Source organism: Somniosus microcephalus, chromosome 32 (assembly GCF_052327205.1).
Source record: "Somniosus microcephalus isolate GS21.2 chromosome 32, FLI_Smic_1.0, whole genome shotgun sequence".
Taxonomy (NCBI): domain Eukaryota; kingdom Metazoa; phylum Chordata; class Chondrichthyes; order Squaliformes; family Somniosidae; genus Somniosus; species Somniosus microcephalus.
The window spans coordinates 26,422,207-26,446,644 of record NC_141018.1 but is presented as its reverse complement, the minus strand read 5'-3'; the positions used below and the strand labels follow the sequence as shown (position 1 = coordinate 26,446,644).

Here is a 24,438-nt window from a genome sequence, read left to right as displayed (position 1 = left end):
TGAGCTCAGTGGGACAGTTTTACAGCCTCATTATCTAATTCAGGCCAGCTTTTAGGGACAGCAAAATGAGCATGGCTCCTTGGACAGTTGTAGGACATGCTACTGTTAATCACATCCAGCCCACATACTTTTAGAGGTATCTGGCTACTAAGAGAGACTGGAAAAAGACAACAGATGGGCAACCTTGGTCTGTCTCCATAAAATTGGTTGCTAATAAAATCTGAGAAGTAAAAGTTTTGGAACTCCTAATAGCAGCGTTGTTCTCTCTGTATGTCAAACATAAACTAAGGCCGCGATTTTATCGATCGATACGGCTTGGGAGCGGGTCAGGTGGCTTCCGGGTTTCAGTCCCGCCCCCAATGACAGCCGGCCCGCGGACGTGATTTTGCGTCAATTGGCCTTGTTAAGCCCGCCCTGCGGGCTTGCCAGCCAATTAGGAGGAAGCCGGTGTCAGATGACATCATTTGATGACGCATCATCTGCCGGTTTTCTTAAAGGGGCCACGCACATTTTTTTTGACAGCTGATTTCTCAGTGTTTGACAGCATTGAGGTGCTGCAAACATTGACAATCACTGTACAAAGGTGAGCTCTTGCACCCAGGCTCTCCAGTGACTCCCTCCTTAGGCTAGAACAGATGGCAGCTGCAGGTGAGGTTACAGAAGCAATCTGTCACTGGTGAGAGAGGTTCTCCCAATGAGGTGGGACTACACATATAAATCAAAACTTGTTACCTACATAAAAGTCTAAATGCATTAAAAATGAATTTCCCAACATTTTCTTACGTCTGAAACTCACTGGTGCACCATTGGGTCCTTCACACCACTCTGCAGCTGTCATCAATGCATAAACATTACAGCAGACCCACAGCACGCCATACTTACCTGGCGTGGTGTCCGGACATTGGGAAGCCCGAAGTAGAAGTGTCAAAATTGGAAAAAGCCTGTTAACTGCCTGTTAACAAGCAGTTAAGTGGCTATAATCCTCTTCCCGCCGCAAATCGGGGACCCGACACTTGGGAAGATTGATTGGAGGCGGGTTGACAGCGGGTTTAAGAACATAAGAACATAAGAAATAGGAGCAGGAATAGGCCACTTGGCCCCTTGAGCCTGCTCCACCATTCAATAAGATCATGGCTGATCTTGGGCTCCCTGCCCGCTCCCCATAACCCGTCACTCCCCTATCTTGCAAAAATCTGTCTATCTCCACCTTAAATGTATTTAATGACCCAGCCTCCACAGCTCTCTGGGGCAGAGAATTCCACAGATTTACGACCCTCTGAGAGAAGAAATTCCTCCTCATCTCAGTTCTAAAAGGGTGACCCTTTATTCTAAAACTGCACCTCCGAGTTCTAGATTTCCCCACGAGGGGAAACATCCTCTCTGCATCTACCCTGTCGAGCCCCCTCAGTATCTTATGTTTCAATAAGATCACCTCTCATTCTTCTAAATTCCAATGAGTATAGGCCCAGCCTGCTCAACCTTTCTTCATAAGTCAACCCCCTCATCTCTGGAATTAACCTAGTGAATAATCTCTGAACTGCCTCCAATGCAAGTATATCTTTCCTTCAATAAGGAGACCAAAACTGTACGCAGTATTCAAGCTGTGGTCTCACCAATACCCTGTACAGTTATAGCAGGACTTCCCTGCTTTTATACTCCAACCCCCTTGTAATAAAGACCAACATTCCATTTGCCTTTTTGATTACTTGCTGTACCTGCATGCTAACATTTTGTGTTTCATGCACAAGGACCCCCAGGTCCCTCTGAACTGTAGCATTTTGTAATCTCTCTCCATTTAAATAATAATTTGCTTTTTTATTTTTCCTGCCAAAGTGTATAACCTCGCACTTTCCCACATTATACTCCATCTGCCAAATGTTTGCCCACTCACTTAGCCTGTCTATATCCCTTTGCAGATTCTTTGAGTCCTCTGCACAACTTGCTTTCCCACCCATCTTTGTATCATCCGCAAACTTGGCTACATAACACTCAATCCCTTCATCCAAGTCATTAATGTAGATTGTAAATAGTTGAGGCCCCAGCACCGATCCCTGAGCCACCCCATTAGTTACCGTTTGCCAACCAGAAAATGACCCATTTATCTCGACTCTCTGCTGTCTGTTAGTTAGCCAATTCTCTATCCATGCTAATATATTACCCCCAATTCCGTGAGCTCTTATCTTACGCAGTAACCTTTTATGTGGCACCTTATCGAATGCCTTCTGGAAATCCAAATACACCACATCCACTGGTTCACATTTGTCCACCCTGCTCGTTACATCCTCAAAGAACTCCACCAAATTTGTTAAACATGATTTCCCTTTCAAAAAACCATGCTGACTCTGCTTGACTGCATTATGACTTTCCAAATGCTCTGCTACTGCTTCCTTAATGAAGGACTCCAGCACTTTCCCAACGACAGATGTTAGGCTAACTGGTCTATAGTTTCCTGCTTTCTGTCTCCCTCCTTTCTTAAATAGGACTGTTACATTTGCAGTTTTCCAATCCGCTGGGACCTCTCCAGAGTCCAGGGAATTTTGGTATATTGCAACCAATGCATCCACTATCTCTGCAGCCACTTCTTTTAAGACCCTGGGATGCAGGCCATCTGGTCCAGGGGACTTGTGGTCTTTTAGTCCCATTATTTTACCAAGTACTATTTCCTTAGTGATAGTGATTGTCTTTAGTTACCCCCTCCCTCTGGCCCCTTGATTATCCATTATTGGGATGTTGTTAGTGTCTTCTACCGTGAAGACAGATACAAAATATTTGTTCAGAGTCTCTGCCATTTCCCCGTTCCCCATTATTAATTCCCCAGTCTCATCCTCTAAGGGACCAATGTTTACTTTAGCTACCCGCTTCCTTTTTATATACCCATAAAAGCTCTTACTGTCTGTTTTAATGTTTCTTGCCAGTTTACTCTCATAATTCATCTTCTCTCTCTTTATTATTTTTTTAGTCATCCTTTGCTGGTTTTTAAAAATTTCCCAATCCTCTGGTCTCCCACCAATCTTGGCAACATTGTATGCCTTCATTTTCAATTTGATACCATCCTTTACTTCCTTAGTTAGACACAGATGGTGCTCCCTTCTCTTAAAATCGTTCTTTCTCACTGGGATATATTTTTGTTGAGAGTTATGAAATATCTCCTTAAATGTCCGCCACTGCATTTCAACTGTCTTACCCTTTAATTTGTTTTTCCACTTTAGCTAGTTCTACCCTCATGCCATTGTAATTGCCTTTGTTTATGATCAGGACACTGGTTTGAGATACAACTTTCTCACCCTCCAACTGAATTTGAAATTCAACCATGCTATGATCACTCTTTCCTAGAGGATCCTTTACTATGAGATCATTTATTAATTCTGTCTCATTACACAGTACCAGATCCAAGATAGCCTGCTCCCTGGTCGGTTCCATTACATACTGTTCTGGGAAACCATCCCGCATGCACTCTATGAACTCCTCCTCAAGGCTACCCTGGCTAATTTGATTTGTCCAATCAATATGGAGATTAAAATCACTCATGATTTCCGCCCCCTGAGCACCGGCAAAATTCTGGCCTAAGTGTCAGCTGTGGCTCAGTGGGTAACAGCTCTCTGAGTCAGAAGGTTGTGGGTTTCAGTCACCACTCCAGAAACTTGAGCATAAAATCTAGGCTGACACTCCGGTGCAGTACTGAGGGAACGCTGCACTGTGGGAAGTCCGTCTTTCAGAGGACACGTTAAACAGGTGGGCCTAAAAGATTCTGTGGCACTATTTCAAAGAACTGCAGGAGAGTTCTCCCCAGTGTCCTGGATAATATTTATTCCTCAACCAAACATCACTAAGAAACAGATTATCTGATCATTATATCATTGCTGTTTGTGGAAGCTTGCTGTGTGCAATTTGGCTGCCACATTTCCCTACATTACAACACTGACTTCACTTCGAAAAAGTACTTCATTGGTTGTAAAGCGCTTTTGGATATCCTGAGGTCGTGAAAGGAGCTATATAAATGCAAGTTCCTTCTTTCTTTAAATGGAGATCCTGTTATATTAGTCCAGAAGTGCTGTTGTAGTCCTCAATAGAGTCATAGGGCTCGATTTTCATTGGGCCGTTGAGGCGGGATTGGAGGCGTGTTGGGGGTTAAAATCGCGAAATTGGGGGGCATGAACCCATCCCGCCCCCAACCCGCCTCCATGCCAGTTTCAAAGGGGGCGGATACCCGACCTGTGCTGAGACCCGCCTCCCCGAGGCGGGAAGGGGATTAGTGCCAATTAACTGCCTGTTAACAGGTAGTTAACAGGCAGTTTTTAGCCTAATCCCTATTTTTATCCCTGAAGTGTGGGATTCCCAATGGCTCCAAACCACGCCAAGTTAGTGAGGCGGACCGTCGGGCTGAAGGGCTTGGAGGGTTCGAGATGTCCGGTGTTCAGGTGTGTGATGGGTGCATGAGTGCAAAGGTAAGTGTGTTTGGTGTGTGTAAAGTGTTTAAATAAGTTTTACTTACCTTTACTTACCTTTACAGGCTTCCTTCCTTCAGGTCTCGGGGGTCCCTCATTTCACCGGCACAGAAAGCAGAACAGCCGCGAGCTGTCAAAAGTTGCAGCATTCAGCTTTCTGTTCTGGAGAGATCTCTAAATCAGCCTGAGAGGGAGGAATTAACTTAGTGTACAGATTGTCAGTGTTTGACAGCTTCAAACAGCTGTCAAACGCTGATATTTCATCTGTCAAAAGCTCTTGACAGATGAAATGTCAATCTGTGATGGCACCTGTTGCCGGGTGTGCCCGCTGGGCAGGCTCAATAAGATCAATCAAGGGAAAATCGCGTGGGTTGGCCACAACTCGATGGAGGCGGGACTACAACCCCAAAAGTTGTAGTCCCGCCTCCTACACGCCTCCAGTATCAAAATCCAGCCCATAGAGTCATAGAGTTATACAGCACAGAAAGAGGCCCATCGTGTCTGCGCCGGCCATCAAGCCCTGTCTATTCTAATCCCATTTTCCAGCACTTGGTCCGTAGACTTGTATGCTATGGCATTTCAAGTGCTCATCTAAATGCTTCTTGAATGTTGTGAGGGTTCCTGCCTCCACCACCCTTTCAGGCAGTGAGTTCCAGATTCCAACCACCCTCTGGGTGAAAAAGTTTTTCCTCAAATCCTCTCTAAACCTTCTGCCCCTTACCTTGAAACTATGCCCCCTGGTTATTGACCCCTCTACTAAGGGGAAAAGTTCCTTGCTATCTACCCTATCTATGCCCCTCATAATTTTGTACACCTCAATCAGGTCCCCCCTCAACCTTCTCTGCTCTAAGGAAAACAACCCCAGCCTGTCCAGTCTCTCTTCATAGCTGAAGCGCTCCAGCCCAGGTAACATCCTGGTGAATCTCCACTGCACCCTCTCCAATGCAATCACATCCTTCCTATAGTGTGGCGACCAGAACTGCACACAGTATTCCAGCTGTGGTCTAACTAGCGTTTTGTACAGCTCCATCATAACCTCCCTGCTCCCTCCATCCATCAATGGGATGAAAATCAGGCGAATCTGTAACTGGCGGGTGATCTGCTTTGCCAGATTGTGGTGAAGACAAGACTTAACTCCATTGACTCCAGATCCAGTATAAATCAGACATGACATGTTCAAGGATACACATAAGTCTTTAGGGAGAGGAAAACATTAGGGCCTTATTGGGGTGACTGTTATCAAAGTTTCCTGTTTATAAGAATATATAAACTGGGAAGAATTTTGCAAGGTCAGGCTCTTGTTATGGTGCCTGACTTAATGGGAGTGCAAATCGGGCAAGGAGATCAGAGCCTGATTCTACAATCCACTGTCCCCTCAAGTGAGGCACTATTTTCAGGGTCAATCCAGAATTGGCCCTATCATCACTTTTTTGTTCGTTTTTAATTGACATCTTGCAGTATATTTTCCTGTTACTTTTTTGTGAGGAAGTGTAAAATGCTCTCCCTTGTGTCCACTTTATTAAAATAGCTAACAAAGCATAAATGCCCCCCCACCCCCGATATTTTTTAAAAAGAAGCCGATGTACTTGCAGTGGTCGCTCCAGAGATTGAGTGGTGAACTTCCGTTCCAAATGCTCGAATTCCAATCCCAGTTATTCAGCCTCCATTCATCTCAACAGCTGGGTTGTTGGCTAAAGGTCAGCCGGGGCCAAGCGGCAGAGGACGTGGAAATGTCCTCCTGTTTCTCGGGAGCAGGGAAGGGGGAGGGGAATGAAGAGCTCGGAGAGGCATCGCTCCTGCACTCCCGCTCTCCCGCTGGGTCAAGCGTACTGGGTCAAGCGTACAGCGGCGGCAGCAAAAGTCACGGAGAAATTTGAGAGCTGTCCCACCGCAACCTTCCCAGTCTGAAGAAGGCTGAAAGGCAGTCAGAGTATAAGTGGCGATTACATAGAATTTGCAGCACAGAAACAGGCCATTCGGTCCAATTGGTCTATTCTTGCTCCACCCGAGCCTCTTCCCAATTCTACTTCATCTAACCCCCATCAGCATAGCATCCTATTCCTTTCTCCCTATATCTAGCTTTCCCTTAAACATCTCAGCCACTCCCTGTGGCAGCGAGTTCCACATTCTCACCACTCTCTGGGGAAAGAAGTTTCTCCTGAATTCCCTATTGGATTTAGAAACATTGAAGATAGGAGCAAGAGTAGGCCATTTGGCCCCTCGAGCCTGTTCCGCCATTCAATGCGATCATGGCTGATCATCCAAACTCAGTACCCTGTCCCTGCTTTCTCCCCATATCCCTTGATCCCTTTAGCCTTAAGAAATATATCTAACTCCTTCTTGAATATATTTAATGAATTGTCCTCAAGTGCCTTGTGTGGTAGAGAATTCCACAGGTTCTTGGTGACTATCTTATATTGATGGCCTCTAGTTTTGGACACAAGTGGAAATATCTCTACATCTGCCCTATCGAAGCCCTTCATAATTTTAAAGACTTCTATTAGGTCACCCCCTTCACCTTTCTCTTTTCTAGAGAAAAGAGCCCCGGCCTGTTTGATCTTTCCTGATAGTTATTAGCTCGCACTTCTGGTATCATCCTTGTAAATCTTTTTTGCACCTTCTCCAGTGCCTCTATATCCTTTATATAACATGGAGACCAGAACTGTACGCAGTACTCCAAGTGTGGTCTAACCAAGGTTCTCTATGAGTTTAACATAACTTCTCTGCTTTTCAATTCTATTCCTCTATAATGATGATAGAACTAGGATAAAATATTTATCCATTTGATAAGAGCAATTCATCCCTTCACGTCTCAAAATTGGTTCAAATATCATATTCAGCACATCATCACTGATGGCAGGGAACCTGTCAATGAACGAGGGTACTTTAAAGAAAAAGTATTGTAAAAAAAAATGGAGAAAGAAAGCCAATCATTTCCTGCTGGTTCCTTCTGACCTTGATGTCCTCTATGGTGAGGAGCCAGGGGTGTGTAAGCAGCTTCCGATTGAGGGCACTAAGAGACCACTTAGATTCATAGACACTTACAGCACAGAAGGAGGCCATTCGGCCCGTCGTGCCTGTACTGTCTCTTTGAAAGAGCAGCCGTGCTCAGTTCCCCACCCCCGCTCTTTGTCCTGTAACCCTGTGAGTTGCTCATCCTCCAGAACCCATCCAACTCCCTTTGAAAATTATTGATGGAATCAGCTCCCACCACCTTTTCGAGTCGAGCGTTCCAGATCCCGACAACTCTCTGAACCATTCCCTTCTTCTCAGTTTCTGGTTGAGGGGTTGGGAAGCTGCATCATGGGATTTATTTTCACCCCACCACCCGCACCCCCCCCAAAAAAAAAACTCCTCTGAGCAACAGCAATTAGGGAGCCGCGGAGCCTTAAAGGGCCACTCCACTTTAAGAAGCGCTGCATCTTAGCAGCTTCCCTCAAGGCAGTCAGTCCCTTTAAGTCTGTGAGGATAACGGGGTTGTCGGGGCGTAAGCCCCTCCCCTCACTTGCACATTGTGCGTTACGTGGTGTAACGTACCTGTCATCATCAAACGGACGCGTCCTCCGGCTTGCCTTGAGCAACTTCATGAGAACTGCACGAGTAAGCAGGTCGGTCTGATGGTCATGGGTCATGGGCAATGTTCCCTCGTTAAGCCACGCGCGGCCACGCTGCGATTGGGAGGGTCCCGCGCAGGCCACTTCAACGGCTCTACGATCGAAGCAACCGCGCACACGGGTGAGCAATCGAATGGGCCCGAAAAAAATAAAAATAAATAAATAAGCAGGAATGTTGGTCGTGGGTCGTGGAGGACCAAGGCAGGAAAAAACAAAACAAAAGGTCAGGTCTTTAAATTGAGGATGTGATTGACATTTGCGTCTGAATCCCTGGCCATGTCTCAGGGGCCTCAGAACTAAGCAATCAGTAGATTTCACCATTCTGAAATGTGTCTTTTGCTATTTCCAGGGTTTGTGAGTTTTGACAATCCTACCAGTGCTCAGGCTGCCATTCAGGCTATGAACGGCTTTCAGATTGGGATGAAGAGGCTAAAAGTGCAACTGAAAAGACCAAAAGATGCTAACCGACCTTACTGACCTTCCCACGCTCCTAAAACAGGTAGACATCCCAGCACTGTGTGAGCATGGAACAGGCTGCTGTTTACATGGCACCACACAGTGCTGCAGTCAAAACAAGACTATTACCACAGCTTACTCACTCCAGCCTTGCCGTAATGTGAATGTCAGAGTAAGCACTCGCTTTTTTTGCAACGAAAGATATATAATCCGGGCCAAGTTAAAATAATTAGAAAAAAGTGTACTTGTCACATTTTTACTACAGCAGCACTTTGGGATTAAGCCAAAAAACAGAAGGGAAGTCACTCTTTTTGAGCGTGAAGGCAGAATTAATTCGATATTGCGACGTGTCTTAATAAATAAGTCCAGCTTAACTCAGGAATAATGAATGGGAGCGATACTTGTGCTGTTTTGGGAAGCGTTAAGGTTGAAGATGTTCTCGTGATTTCTTTGCTGCACTCCCTCCGAGCCTCCAGCTATTCTCTCCATCCTATGTTGTTTCCCTCTTTCAGGCAGTAGCAGGTTAAAAGGGGTTTTGTTGTCTCGTGGGCAGCTATGGCAGCTCAGCGCTGGTGCCTCCTTTGCCCAGTGATGATTGGGTGGCAGTGTCTGTGGCCCCCCCACCCCACCCCCACCCCAGTCACTTGCTAGTCCGTATCGAGAAACGTCAGAAAGCCGCCTCGCGTTCCCCAAGTCCGCTGGCACTGTAACGTAGGAAATTGTGTCAAAACGGTGTTTGCGGCCTTCTGAATTATCACAGAGCAAGCTCCATTCAAATACAATCATTTTCTTTAAACAACACAATCTGACAATCTCGCCTCGCAGTGTAGGACCTTCACAATTTATTTTCGTAGATGAGGTTTTAGCAATGATTTTCACAGGAAACAAACACAAAATATGGCAGCCATTTTGGTGTGTGTGGGTGTGGGTCCACGTATGTGGGGGGGCGGTATTTGTGTGTGTGGCTATTTGTATGGGTGGGGTGTGGGTATTTGTACATATGGCTATCTGTGGGTGGGTGTGTGTGTGGGGGTATTTGTACGTATGAGTATCTGTGGGTGGGTGTGTGTGTGTGATTCATGTGCTTCCACCAAAACTGTTTGTTCGTGTCGGACATTAAACGGTGCCCCAGATGGCCCCAGCGGGTGGGGTGCGTGGGTATTTGTATGGATGGGGTGTGTGGATATTTTTGTGTGGGTATTTGTATGGGTGGGGTGCGTGGGTATTTGTATGGGTGGGGTGCGTGGATATTTGTATGGGTGGGGTGTGTGGATATTTGTATGGGTGGGGTGCGTGGATATTTGTATGGGTGGGGTGTGTGGGTATTTGTATGGATGGGGTGTGTGGGTATTTGTATGGATGGGGTGTGTGGCTATTTTTGTGTGGGTATTTGTATGGGTGGGGTGTGTGGATATTTGTATGGGTGGGGTGCGTGGATATTTGTATGGGTGGGGTGTGTGGGTATTTGTTTGCAGACGACACAAAGCTGGGTGGGCGTGTGTGCTGTGAGGAGGAAGCTGAGAAACTCCAGTATGATTTGGACAGGTTGGGTGATTGGGCAGATGTATGGCAGATGCAGTATAATGTGGATAAATGCGAGGTTATCCACTTTGGTGGCAAAAACAGGAAGGCAGATTATTATCTGAACGGCAATAGATTGGGAGAAGGGGAAGTGCAACGAGACCTGGGTGTCCTTGTGCACCAGTCGCTGAAGGTAAGCATGCAGGTGCAGCAGGCGGTTAAGAAGGCAAATGGTATGTTGGGCTTCGTAGTGAGAGGATTCGAGTACAGGAACAAGGATGTCTTGCTGCAGTTGTACAGGGCCTTGGTGAGACCACACCTTGAGTATTGTGTGCAGTTTTGTTCGCCTTATCTGAGGAAGGATGTTCTTGCCATGGAGGGAGTGCAGCGAAGATTCACCGGACTGATACCTGGGATGGCAGGAATGACGTATGAGGAGAGATTGGGTCGATTGGGCTTATACTTGCTGAAGTTTAGAAGAATGAGAGGGGATCTCATTGAAACTTATAAAATTCTAACAGGACTAGACAGACTAGATGCAGGAAGGATGTTCCCGATGGCAGGGGAGTCCAGAACCAGGGGTCACAGTCTAAGGATAAGGGGTAAGCCATTTAGGACAGAGATGAGGAGGAATTTCTTCACCCAGAGAATGGTGAACCTGTGGAATTCTCTACCACAGAAGGCAGTTGAGGCCAATTCATTAAATATATTCAAGAAGGAGTTAGATATATTTCTTAAGGCTAAAGGGATCAAGGGGTATGGGGAGAAAGCAGGGACAGGGTACTGAATTTGGATGATCAGCCATGATCTCATTGAATGGCAGAGCAGGCTCGAGGGGCCAAATGGCCTACTCCTGCTCCTATCTTCTATGTTTCTATGTTTCCATGTGTGTGGGTATTTGTGTGTGTGCGTGTTTGTACGTATGGGTATCTGTGGGTGGGTGTGTGTGTAGGGGTATTTGTATAGATGGGGTGTTTGTACGTATGAGTATCTGTGTGTGGGTATTTGTATGGGTGGGGTGTATGGGTATTTGTATGTATGAGTATCTGTGTGTGGGTGTTTGTATGGGTGGGGTGTATGGGTATTTGTATGTATGAGTATCTGTGTGTGGGTGTTTGTATGGGTGGGGTGTATGGGTATTTGAACGTATGACTATCTGTGGGTGGGTGTGTGTGTGTGTGATTCATGTGCTTCCACCAAAACTGTTTGTTCGTGTCGTACATTAAACGGTGCCCCAGATGGCCCCAGCGGTTGAAATCGTGCTGCGTGACATTTGACAATAAATGTAATGACACGATCATGTGAAATTCCAATTGTGGGTTATTTAAGCCCCATTTGGGACAACCATTTCTATTAAAATAGTCCTGCTCCTGTGGTGCTGCACACAGGGAGTTCAGGCCAGGCAGAGTGCTCGGGTGAAGCAGGATTAGAGGGTAAGGGGATAATTGGACCAGGGAACACAGATGGAATTCAGCCCCTATTTTAAAATGATACATTCTGTTCTTATTTTTACATAAAACTTTGATTTGATGTCATTTACAGTTAAATAGCAAACTTCAGGACTATTTGGGGAACAGAGGATTAGAGTTGGTTGGGGTGTAGGAGTTTCTCTGAAATATAGGCTGAGGAAGTGGAGAACGCCAAACTGAAGTGCTACAGTGCCACTGCTGGCAGGAGGCTGTAAGTACAGCGTGACATGTTTACATAGGGAATTCCATTATAAATATGGACATAAGAATTTATAATGGAGAAGGAAATACATGCAGCTGTTAATTTGATAATATAAGAACATAAGAAATAAGAGCAGGAGTAGCCTGCTCCGCCATTCAATAAGATCATGATTGATCATCGACCTCAACTCCACTTTCCCGCCCAATCGCCATATCCCACAATTCCCCTAGAGTGCAAAAATCTCTCGATCTCGGCCTTGAATATATTCAAAGACTCAGCATCCACAGCCCTCTGGGGCAGAGAATTCCAAAGATTCACAACCCTCTGAGTGAAGAAATTCCTCCTCGTCTCAGTCTTAAATGGCCGACCCCTTATCCTGAGACTATGCCCCCTAGTTCTAGACACTCCAGCCAGGGGGAAACAGCCTCTCAGCATCGAACCTGTCAATCCCCCTCAGAATCTTGTATGTTTCAGTGAGATCACCTCTCATTCTTCTAAACTCCAGAGAGTATCGGCCCATTCTACACAATCTCTCCTCATAGGACAGCCCTCTCATCCCAGGAATCAATCTAGTGAACCTTCGCTGCACCGCCTCCAAGGCAAGTATATCCTTCCTTAGATAAGAAGACCAAAGCAATATATAGGTATTGGGCATTGGAAGTTCATATGAATGCACTAATACAATCATTACTAATATCACACAGCATGATTTCAACTCCTCTGTGTGTAGGACTGGATGGAGTTTCCCTACCTTTTTCACATCTGTGCAGGGATATATTTTAAAGATGTTTTCTGACTGTCCAAGACTTCAAATGATGATTTGCACTTTTTGGAACTGTCACAAGGCAGCTTTATTGTTGAACTTTAAAAATAAGCCCAGGACTTAAAAGCTAAGAGAGATTATCTTGATTCGTTGACAGTTTGATCTCCCACACCCAGCGCTGTAGCCGGTGAAGATTACAAGACAAGGAAGACTCTTTGTCCCATTTGAGAGAGACCATTGTCCAGAATACGAAACCCTACCACTTTCCCGATTACCAACGTTCACCTGGGCAGGCAGTGTACGGGGATAGTGTGGGAAGGTGGAGTTAAAGTAGATCAGCCAGGTAAGTTTTGGATCCCAGGTCACACACAGGTTACCCAAAAGGAGTCATAGGTGGTTTTATTAAGGAGCGGCAGTTCAAATATCGTTAAATACAACACGCAATCAGGATAGACACAGTAGGCATACAACCCGTAACAGATGAGAATGGTTTACCAGCCCCTAGAACGGATGGAGGTTGAGGCAGAACGGTGGTCTCGGATCCCTGCAGCCTGCGGCAGTTATCTCTTCCTCTTTGGTTGTCTCCTGAGGCTGGTGGAGGTGTTAAGCCGAAGCCAGCATGAATCCACCCCGGGGGAAGCCCTTCCCCTCTCTGCCTATTTTTCCCTTTCGGCTGACCATTTCTATACCTTATTTTGGAGGGGGCAGTGGATACCTCGCGTCAATCATTTGTTACCCATTCAATTGATCTTATTGAATGGCGGAGCAGGCTCAGGAGGACGAATGGCCTACTCCTGATCCTATTTATATAGGGCCTCTGTTAATGTCTCATCAAAGGATGGCAACTCAGACTCCTTCAGTCATCCACTAATATTCCCCAAATATTACAAATCTTGTGCACTGGGAGGTTGGGATTCTCATGAAACAGTGAAGGGATATTCCAGAATGTGAAAATTAATGACATTAAGGATATTAAGCCTGACATCAATATAATTATGAATTACTGGAAAAATATTCTAATTGTTTTTATATTTAAAATGATACTATAACATCCCTATTAACCATCCCATCAGAATTGTAGCTTCCTTTGATATCAAAAAATGCCATCTTTGATATTATTACAAACGATGGTCATGACCTCATTGGCGTCACACCTTCTCAATTTTATGTAAACTGGACTTTTGGCTGTCAGACCAGAACTTTTTGAAAGATGCAGATCCATTTAACCTTCCTTTGTGAGAACCAAACTCCGTTCACTGACTGGGCAACTCATATCCTGCGAATTTGTGTTGGATTGATAGAGTAATCTGGCTTGAAGTGATGGGTATAAAGGGAGTAAAGTTCCTCCCGTTGACTCAGGGCGCTGAAGTGCCTCGCAACACATAATTCAAAGACATGTGGAACACCTTTAAAGGCACAGCGCTGAGCATGCAGGATAAATAAACACCCAAGCTTAGATTGGTAATCGAATCAATCAGAAGCAAGACGAGCTGGAAAGTAAATTCTATCGAAAGAAAGATGAGGGAAAACCATTAGCATGAATAAAGAAACATCGAGGAACAGGTTAGAAGGGACAAAGAGGAACTTGGAAATGAGGAATGTTGGAGAAGTAAAGCATGATGGTGAGAAATTGTTTCAGTAGAATTATTATCAGGAACGGTAGCATAGTAGTTATGTTACGGGACTAGTAATTCAGTAATAATTCCGGACTAATGATCCAGAGACATGAGTTCAGATCCCCCCACGACAGCTGGGGAATTTAAATTCAGTTAATTAAATAAATCTGGAATAAAAAGCTAGTATCAGTAATGGTAACCACGGAACTACCGGATTGTCGTAAAAACCCATCTGGTTCATGAACGTCCTTTAGGGAAGGAAATCTGCTGCCCTTACCCGGTCTGGCCGATATGTGACTCCAGACCCACAGCAATGTGGTTGACTCTTAACTGCCCTCTGAAACGGCCTAACGAGACACTCAGTTGTCAAGAGTAATCACCACCACCTTCTCAAGGGCAATTAGGGATGGGCAATAAATGCTGGCGATGCCCACAACCCAGGAATGAATGAAAAAAGTTACGGAAGAGAAATGAACCCTAAAGAATGTTGTAGGGAAGAAATTGAAGATAAATATAAGATAGTTAATATACAAAATGAATACTTTATGTCCTCCATAATTGGCAATAAGCTATACAGAATGAATGACTGACATAAATGAGATGTAGACCGTCGATGGGTTGAAACAGAGCAAAACTCGCAAATCCCTAAAATGGATGGTACTAGGGTACTGAGAGACAAGCGACGAGATTTGTGAGCTATTGGTGATCATTATCAATGAGTCTTTGAATGCAAGAGAGGCCCTGTTAGAGTAGAAACAAGTAGGTATAACGGATCACTTCAACCTAACCCCCGTGGCCGGAAACCTACGGGATTGGAGCGGCCGCCTATCATACACCCGCTTGATTTTACATTCCATTGAAGTCAAAAGAGTGGCGGATCCGACCTGATCCACTGTTTTATGCGAGGAGGGTTAGGGTAAAATGACCCCCCCCCCCCGCCAACCATAGTCTCCATTTTGGAAAAGGGTGGCAAAACAGACCCAGGCAAATACAGACATTCCAGCTTCCCGTCAACACTGGGTGCAGTAATGGGATCAATTAACAGGAGTAAAATTGCAAATAGCAGTCAATGGGGGGGCGGTCCGGCCTGATGGGCCACCTTGACTTTTTTGAGGAACCGACATGCTGCGGAAAGCTTATGACACAGGACTTTCAAAAGTGTAAGTTGGAGTAAATGATGCTGAGGCTAAATAGTCCGAGCACGACAAAGAGTACGGTGTCTCGATCTAGCCGTCCAAGACCCAAGGGAGACATTGAAACCCCTGGCCAGTAACCATGAGGCTGACCCCCAATGTCAGAGAATTGGGTTATGAGGGAAGCCTGGAGAAGTTTTGTCTTTTCGTTCTTCAAAGGAGATGATTGAGGAGAGTCCACATGTTACAAGGAAGTAAATGGCATAGTAAAGGTAAATCAGGAACACTACAGCCAATTGAGCCACAACAGTAGACCAAGGGGACATGGGTTCAAACTGGTTTAGGACTGATGGCAGAAAGTTCTTCATATAAAGAGGGATCAACGTGTGGAATGGATATTTCGATAGAGCGGTGAAGGCACGAACCCTGGAATCACTAAGAAAGCTGTTGGATGCTTGAAGGCTGAGGGGGAAAATGGGCTAATTGGCTTTCTTCATCCGTGTCGACCTTAGGTCCGTGCCAAGCTGGAAATCCCCTTTCTCCCTCAAGTTGTCTTTTCCGGTAAAAGCATCGATCAGGATGAGCTTCACCTCCAGAGTAGGCAGTCAGAAAATCCAAGCTCTGGTTCCCCCTCACTGTCTAGGCAATTAAAGGGGCGGTATCGAGGCACTTAACCAAAACCGGAATAGAGTGCAATTACACTGACCATCCTAACTGCTGTTACTCATTATTTCTTTAAATCTTATCTTTAAAGGATCTTACTATCTAGCTTGAGAAAAACCTAAAGAGGCAGGAAAGTTTAGAAGTTCTTGTGTTGAAATTACTTCCCCCCGCCACCCCGATTTATAGGGCCAGAGGTTTTTTTCTGATGTTTTGGTAGAAACATCACACAAAGGTTAGTGGAAATCTGAAACTCTTCCCCCCCCCCCACCCCCCCTGCCAAAAGTGGTTGAGGCTGGGGGGGTCAATTGAAAATGTCAAAACTGCGATTGACAGTTTTTTGTTAGTACATAAGAAACGGGAGCAGGAGTAGGCCATTTGGCCCCTCGAGCATGCTCCGCCATTCAATAAGATCATGGCTGATCCAATCTTGGCCTTAACACCACTTTCCCGCTCTCTCCCCATACCCCTCGACTCCCCTGTAGTTCAAATGTCTGTCAATCTCCGCCTTGAATATATTCACTGACTCCGCCTCCACAGCTCTCTGGGGCAGAGAATTCCAAAGATTCACGACCCTCAGAGAAGAAATTCCTCCTCATCTCCGTCTTAAATGGGCGACCCCTTATTCTGAAACTATGCCCCCTAGTTCTAGATTCCCCCACGAGGGGAAACATCCTCTCAGCATCCACCCTGTCAATCCCCCTCAGAATCTTATGGGGGAAAAATTCAGTTGTGTGCGCCTCCCGTTAATGCCTTAAGAGGGCGCCAATTGGGGCACAAGGCAACTAGCGCCCGGGCGCGGCGATGTTTGTGCCGCTCGTGAAATTAACTAGACATTTTGCGGCGGCGCTAAACACTACCGCCACCATCTCCTGCGCCGGCAGATCGTGACGTCAGTCGAGTGCGCAACGCCCCGGTAGCGCCCCGGACCGGCTATTGAGTGGCGCCCCCTGCCTTACCGCCTGCCGCTAGCAGCGACAGGTTGAGGGGAGCGTTATGCAGTCAGAAAGGGACTGGGGGAGCGCTATTTAAAGGTGGCCGCTTCTTGCTTTTTTTTGTCGGTGACATTTTTGCACCACGCATTCTGAGAGAGAGAGAGAGAGACTTCTGGAGAGATTCAACGCTGTGTGAAGGAGTTTTGAGTACTGAGCAGCACTTTGCAGGTTCATTTTGATTTGCCCTTCCTTGCTTCACCAGTGCTCTGAGGTAGCGCCTCGCTCCTCGGCCTTTGCGCCTTAAGACAGGTGTGAAGCGCCTGATTTAGCGCTCCAATCACCTCCAGGGGCGATAAAAGCCAAGTTTGCTGTCGGAGGCGATAATTAGTGCCAGGCGCTAAACTTTGCGCACGGCCGATAACGGCGCCCCAAATGGGGCGATACCGAATTTTTCCCCCTATATGTTTCAATAAGATCCCCTCTCATTCTTCTAAACTCCAATGAGTATAGGCCCAACCTGCTCAACCTTTCGTCATACGTCAACCTCTTCATCCCAGGAATCAACCTAGTGGACCTTCTCTGCACTGCCTCCAATGCAAGTATATCCTTCCTTAAGGCAAGGGTATTAAGATGGAGTTAAGATACAGATCAGCCGTGATCAAATTGAATGGCGGAACAGGCTTGAGGGGCCGAATGGCCTCCTCCTGTCCCTATGATCCTATCTTACTGGTGCAGAGTCTCCTCCCCACCCCTCCTAGCTAGGTTGCTGCAGTGTTGTCACTTACAAAGGAGTGTCTCCACATGTCCCAGAGAGAGCCCGCAGCACACAGCAGGAGCCGTGACGTCGGATGGGGCCTAAGGGCTGCTCCCAAACCCCTGGATCCTGCCACTCTGCGTGCACTCCCGGCCTTTAATGTCGTTTTCTGGCGAGTGGCTCCCTTCACATCTGCCATCAGGCTGCTCTCTGGAACCTCGGAGGGGGGCGTGGGGGGGCCGTCTGTCAGAAATGTTACCTCAACAAGCGAGCAAGGCCTAAACTGAAAGGCCCCCACACCGGCAAGAAAGCTGACGCTTTGACCGACGTCCTCCACAGGATTCAGCTCCGGGCGTTTTTTTTTCCCCTCGATAAAACTGGGGCCGGTAGGATGGGGTGGGGGGAGGAACAGAAACTTCTCCCGCGAGACTTTATCTTCGTTAGAAGAAAATACACTTGGAAAGTTTTGTGTTAACATAAGAACATAAGAAATCGGAGCAGGAATAGGCCACTTGGCCCCTCGAGCCTGCTCCGCCATTCAATAAGATTGTGGCTGATCTTGGGCTCAAAGTCACATCCCTGCCCACTCCCCATAACCCTTCACTCCCTTATCTTGCAAAAATCTGTCTATCTCCACCTTAAATGTATTTAATGACCCAGCCTCCACAGCTCTCTGGGGCAGAGAATTCCACAGATTTACGACCCTCTGAGAGAAGAAATTCCTCCTCATCTCAGTTCTAAAAGGGTGACCCTTTATTCTGAGACTGTGCCCCCGAGTTCTAGATTTCCCCACGAGGGGAAACATCCTCTCTGCATCTACCTTGTCGAGCCCCCTCTCAAACGGAGGGTCAGAGGGATCTGGGTGTGCAGGTACACAGATCCCTGAAGGCGGCGGAACAGGTGGATAAGGTGGTAAAAAAGGCATATGGGATACTTGCCTTCATTAGCCGAGGCATTGAATATAAGAGCAAGGAGGTTATGATGGAGCTGTATAAAACACTGGTTAGGCCACAGCTTGAATACTGTGTGCAGTTCTGGTCGCCACACTACAGGAAGGATGTGATCGCGTTAGAGAGGGTGCAGAGGAGGTTCACCAGGATGTTACCAGGGCTGGAGCGCTTCAGCTATGAAGAGAGACTGGGCAGATTGGGTTTGTTTTCCTTGGAGCTGAGGAGGCTGAGGGGGGACATGATTGAGGTGTACAAAATTATGAGGGGCATAGATAGGATGGATGCTGAGGAGCTTTTTCCCTTAGTAGAGGGGTCAATAACTAGGGGGCATAGATTCAAGGTAAAAGGCGGGAGGTTTAGAGGGGATTTGAGAAAGAACTTTTTCACCCAGAGGGTGGTTGGAGTCTGGAACTCACTGCCTGAAAGGGTTGTGGAGGCAGAAACCCTCACAACATTTAAGAAGCATTTGGATGTGCACTTGAAATGCCATAGCATACAAGGCTACGGGCCAAATGCTGGAATATGGGATTAGATTAGACAGGGCTTGATGGCCGGCGCGGACACGATGGGCCGAAGGGCCTCTATCCGTGCTGTATTACTCTATGACTCTATGACCTCTCATTCTTCTAAATTCCAATGAGTATAGGCCCAGCCTGCTCAACCTTTCCTCATAAGTCAACTCCCCCCCCCCTCCCTCCCTTCCCACATCCCCATCTCTGGAATTAACCGAGTGAATCGCCTCTGAACTTGTGTTGTAATTCATGCAGCGGAAATATGGCCACACAGGGGAGCTAAGCAGAACTGAGCCTGCCGAAAGATTTTTCCCATTGAGGCAATAACACCCCCCCACCGTTAACCTACTGTGTTTATAGCAATTGTATTTCTCATGTAATGCTGACGTTCCCCCACTAGATGGTGCCAACGTCAATGTTCTCGCAAAGCTGTGACCATTCTGCCTGGAATGCTGTCTCCGGTCAACCCAACCCAGATTACATAGAGTTGGTCCTAACTAGAGCTTAAACAGGAGATGTCGGCATGCCCGACACAGGGAATATTGTCTGTCTTTAACTGCAAACTGTTTGTTTTTGTGTTATATTTAAAATGTTTGCTCATTTAAAATCACTTCAAAAGGTACGTTTGATTTTCCAATGCATAACCTGTTTATCTTCAGTGCGTGTCCTCATTTATTTGCGAGCATTAGGCGTCAGGGTAGAGTGGAGCGTTAGTTTGTGCGTGCGTGCGTCTGTCTGTCTGTGTTTTATGTCGGCACATTTGAGGTACTTTCACTTACAATATCAGACAGCGCGGATTCACTGAAAAATTGAACAAATCCAGCTGTTGGAACTGACCCCCAAGGCGATGAGCCGGAGGACAATCACATGCGTTGGCAGTGGGGAGCCCGGGGAGAGGCCATAAGACCTGTTCTTTTGGACAATTTTTATCAAAGCGTGCTTAAAATCAGCTACTTCATAAAATGCTGCCTCGTGTCCTAACTCGCACCAAGTCCCGTTCACCCATCACCCCCTGTGCTCGCTGACCTACATTGGCTCCCGGTTAAGCAATGGCCCAATTTTAAAATTCTCATCCTTGTTTTCAAATTCCCTCCATGGCCTCGCCCTCCCCCAATCTCTGTAATCTCCTTCAGCCCCACAACACCCCCGAGATCTCTCCGCTCCTCTAATTCCGGCCTCTTGCACATCCCTGATTTTAATCGGTCCACCATTGGCGGCCGTGCCTTCAGCTGTCTGGGCCCTGTGCTCTGGAATTCCCTCCCTAAACCTCTCCGCCTCGCTCTACCTCTCTCTCCTCCTTAAAACCTACCTCCACCTGTCCTAATATGGGGCTCGGGTCAAATTTTGTTTGATAACTCTCCTGTGAAGCGCCTTGGGGACCTTTTACTAGGTTAAAGGTGCTATATAAATGCAAGATGTTACTATTAATATCACTATTATTGTGGCCGGCGACTGATTTCAGACCAGACAGTCGAAGGGTTTACATAGATTTAAATAGAATGTGCAGCACAGAAACAGGCCATTCGGCCCAACTGGTTTGTGCTAGTGTTTCCACTCCCTGTGCGCAGCTGCACTAGCAGTAAGCACCATGGTGGAGCTAGGGCGCGGCATTGTAGCCCCGATTTTCCGACCCGCACTCGCCGCTAGCGAGGGGCCGCTTCGGGGGCTTCACAAAATGATCCCCTATGGCTGTAAGCAGGTAAAGTAAAAAGGGAGGCTGACCGAATATTGCCATGTGTGCATTGAGCATGTAGAGGTTTGGCCGAAATGTCAGTTAATTTATTCACGCATCTAACTGGAGAAGTGCAGAATTACGTTAGAATTTTACAACATGGATGGATACAGGCCATTCGGCCCAACCCGTCTAATGTTGGTGTTTATGCTCCACACCAGCCTCCTCTCACCCTTCTTCATCTCACCCCTATCAGCATATCCTTCTATTCATTTCTCCCTCACATGCTTATCTAGCTTCCCCTGAAATTTATCTCTGCTATTTGCCTCAACTACCCTGCGGGGTAGTGAGTTCCTAATTCTATCCACTCCCTGGGTAAAGAATTTTCTCAGATTCCTTCTTGGATTTATTAGTGACTACCGCCATATTTATGACCCCTAGTTTTAGACTCCGGCCCCCCCCCTCCCTCATCACAAGTGGAAACAGCTTCTCTGCATCTAATGAATCTGGTTTCTACAGACGAGTATGGGCACCTCACAAATGCAAGCATCGCATTCAAAACCTGCAAGTGTTTTTGCGGTCCGAGAAACCAGATTGTGCTGTGTGGGTAAAACGTCTCCACAGTACTCAACAAAATTAAAGTCTATCTCGTTATTTAGTCCCTGGAAAATTGCCAGCCTCAGCATTGTATTAAAAAAAAGAAAATACAGCCAGATGCTTATCCCCTAGATTCAAAGCGCTCATGTTTTTGAGGCTCTGCTGTATTGCGCTGAATTATTTTTGGATTGTGCAAAGACCTGACACTTTGGGGGAAAAAAAATGCATGAATTTGACTGACCTTTTAATGGGTTAAGCCCTTTGGTTTCATTTTTTCGTTGCTATTTTCCTCTCAAACCATATGTATGGTTCAAAGAGAAGCGAGCACCTTGTTACAGTAATCTGCGCTGGATTCAAATCTCGATCCTGGAGGGACAGGGTCCGTGTTTCAAACCACTGCATCAATCAAGTGACAGATGGAATTTAATACGGAGAAGTGTGAGGTGATGCATTATGGCAGAAGGAACAGGGAGAGGTAATATACACTTAATGGCACAGTTTTAAAGAGTGTGCAGGGACAGAGGGACCTGGGAGTTAATGTGCATACCAGACTGATACCTGGGATGGCAGGAATGACGTATGAGGAGAGATTGGGTCGATTGGGCTTATACTCGCTGGAGTTTAGAAGAATGAGAGGGGATCTCATTGAAACTTATAAAATTCTAACAGGACTAGACAGACTAGATGCAGGAAGGATGTTCCCAATGGCGGGGGAGTCCAGAACCAGGGGTCACAGTCTAAGGATAAGGGGTAAGCCATTTAGGACTGAGATGAGGAGGAATTTCTTCACCCAGAGAGTGGTGAACCTGTGGAATTCTCTACCACAGAAGGCAGTTGAGGCCAATTCATTAAATATATTCAAGAAGGAGTTAGATATATTTCTTGAGGCTAAAGGGATCAAGGGATATGGGGAGAAAGCAGGGACAGGGTACTGAGTTTGGATGATCAGCCATGATCTCATTGAATGGCGGAACAGGCTCGAGGGGCCGAATGGCCTACTCCTGCTCCTATCTTCTATGTTTCATAGGTCCCTGAAGGTGGCAGGACATATTGAGAGAGTGGTTAGCAAAGCATAAATAGAGGTATTGAGTACAAAAGTAGAGAAGTTATGCTGAACCTTTATAAAGCGCTGGTTAGGCCACAACTGGAATATTGCGTCCAGTTCTGGTCACCACACTTTAGGAAGGATGTGAAGGCCCTTGAGAGGGTGCAGAGGAGATTTACCAGAATGGTTCCGGGGATGGGGGATCTTAGCTACAAGGACAGGTTGGAGAAGCTGGATTTGTTTTCATTAGAGCAAAGGAGGTTGCGGGGTGATTTGATAGAGGTGTACAAGATTATGACTGGTTTGGATAGGCTAGACGGAGAAAGAACATAAGACGTAGGAGCAGGAGTCGGTCATTTGGCCCCTCGAGCCTGCTCCGCCATTCAATAAGATCATGGCTGATCTGATCTTGGCCTCAACTCCACTTCCCTGCCCGCTCCCTATAACCCTTCACTCCCTTATCGTTCAAAAATCTGTCTATCTCCACCTTAAATATATTCAATGACCCAGCCTCCACAGCTCTCTGGGGAAGAGAATTCCAAAGATTCACGACCCTCTGAGAGAAGAAATTCCTCCTCATTTCCGATTTAAAAGGGTGCCCCCTTATTCTGAAACTATGCCCCCTCGTTCTAGATTCCCCCACGAGGGGAAACATCCTCTCTGCATCTACCTTGTCGAGCCCCCTCAGAATCTTATATGTTTCAATAAGATCCTCTCTCATTCTTTTAAACTCCAATGAGTATAGGCCCAACCTGCTCAACCTTTCCTCATAAGGCAACCCCTTCATCTCCGGAATCAACCTCGTGAACCTTCTCTGCTCCCACTAGTTGATGGTACAAGGACTACGGGGCACAGATTTAAGGTTTGGGGCAAGAGATACAGGGGGGGACGTGAGGAAAAACTTTTTTACAGAGCGAGTGGTGATGACCTGGAACTCGCTGCCGACGGAAGTGGTGGAAGCGGAGACACTCAATGTTTTCAAGGGGAGACCGGATAGACACTTGAGGGAAATAAACTTGCAGGGCTACGGGGATAGAGCGGGGGAATGGGACTGACTGGATTGCTCTACAGAGAGCCGGCATGGACTCGATGGGCCAAATGGCCTCCTTCTGTGCCGTTATGACGCCTGTGAATTAAACGTTTAAAATATTTTTGTTTTCCAAAAAGATAGTTCTCTTTAGCTTGGACTCATTTTGTTTGTCTGCCAAGGGTGTTGCTGGAGGAGGGAAAAGGGTCCGTACGAGATGTAAATGGGGCAGAGGTGTCACCGGGGATAATTTCCATTTTGAGTGTATGTTGAGTTCTGAAGGTCCCTGAACAGAGGTGTGATTCTTTCCTGTACCACAAGAGGGGGCACTTGTTCCAATGAAGTTATTTGAGCTTGAAAACGCTGGCAGACTGGCGAGATTAATGAGTTTTACGAGGGCTTGTTTAATCCACTATAAAGGAGTGTTGGGAGAGCTGATTCGGTTTTAAGGATGAAATAATATCAAATTTCTTCAGGTCGTTCATAATTAATATTCCCGTTACCACATTTGCCAAATCTAAAATCAGATGCTAATTTATTGAAAACCTTATTAACCTGGACGGACGTCTCCCCATCACCACACATAGGAGTAAATGGGGGGGAAAAAAATGAATTTCTATTTAAAAGAAGAAGAAGAAAAACAAAACCAGAGCTCTGGTTCCCATTAAACTAGTTTGAACTTGTCGGTCATCCCCCTCCTGGTCGTCTGTGGGATCTTGCTGTGCGCACGCACCGCTTCACACAGGCCGTGAGTTACTTTGAAGAGCGGTGCTTGCTGTGTGCTCGGAGACTGGGCTGCTCGTTCCAGAAGCCGGGGGGAGGGTGGTGGCGGCTGGTGACCGTTCTACAATTAAACATTTGCTTGAAGCGAAAGGGAAGTTGAGGAGGGGGGGATAAGTCTTTTACAAACTCGCTCAAGACGCCTGTAATTAGGGCTGGGACTCGAATCGCAGTGTTAACGGGACGCTGTCCTATTTTCCGTTGCCTCCTCGTTCGAAACCGTTTTGACACGTGCGCACCCCGTCATTGTAACCAAGGTGTCACCTTTATCCGTGCTCCAACAAACC

General features: G+C 46.5%; 1 protein-coding gene across 1 annotated transcript in view; it reads left to right on the top strand.

Annotated features, from left to right (window-relative positions):
* The window catches only part of LOC147097350 (CUGBP Elav-like family member 4), a 345,078-nt gene that overhangs the window by 304,931 nt on the left and 15,709 nt on the right, over positions 1 to 24,438 (top strand). Inside the window, exon 11 of the mRNA XM_085972256.1 lies at positions 8,409 to 8,558. Within this exon, the coding sequence (XP_085828382.1) occupies positions 8,409 to 8,536 (128 nt within the window). The 3' untranslated portion in view covers positions 8,537 to 8,558. The remainder of the gene's footprint in view (positions 1 to 8,408; positions 8,559 to 24,438) is intronic.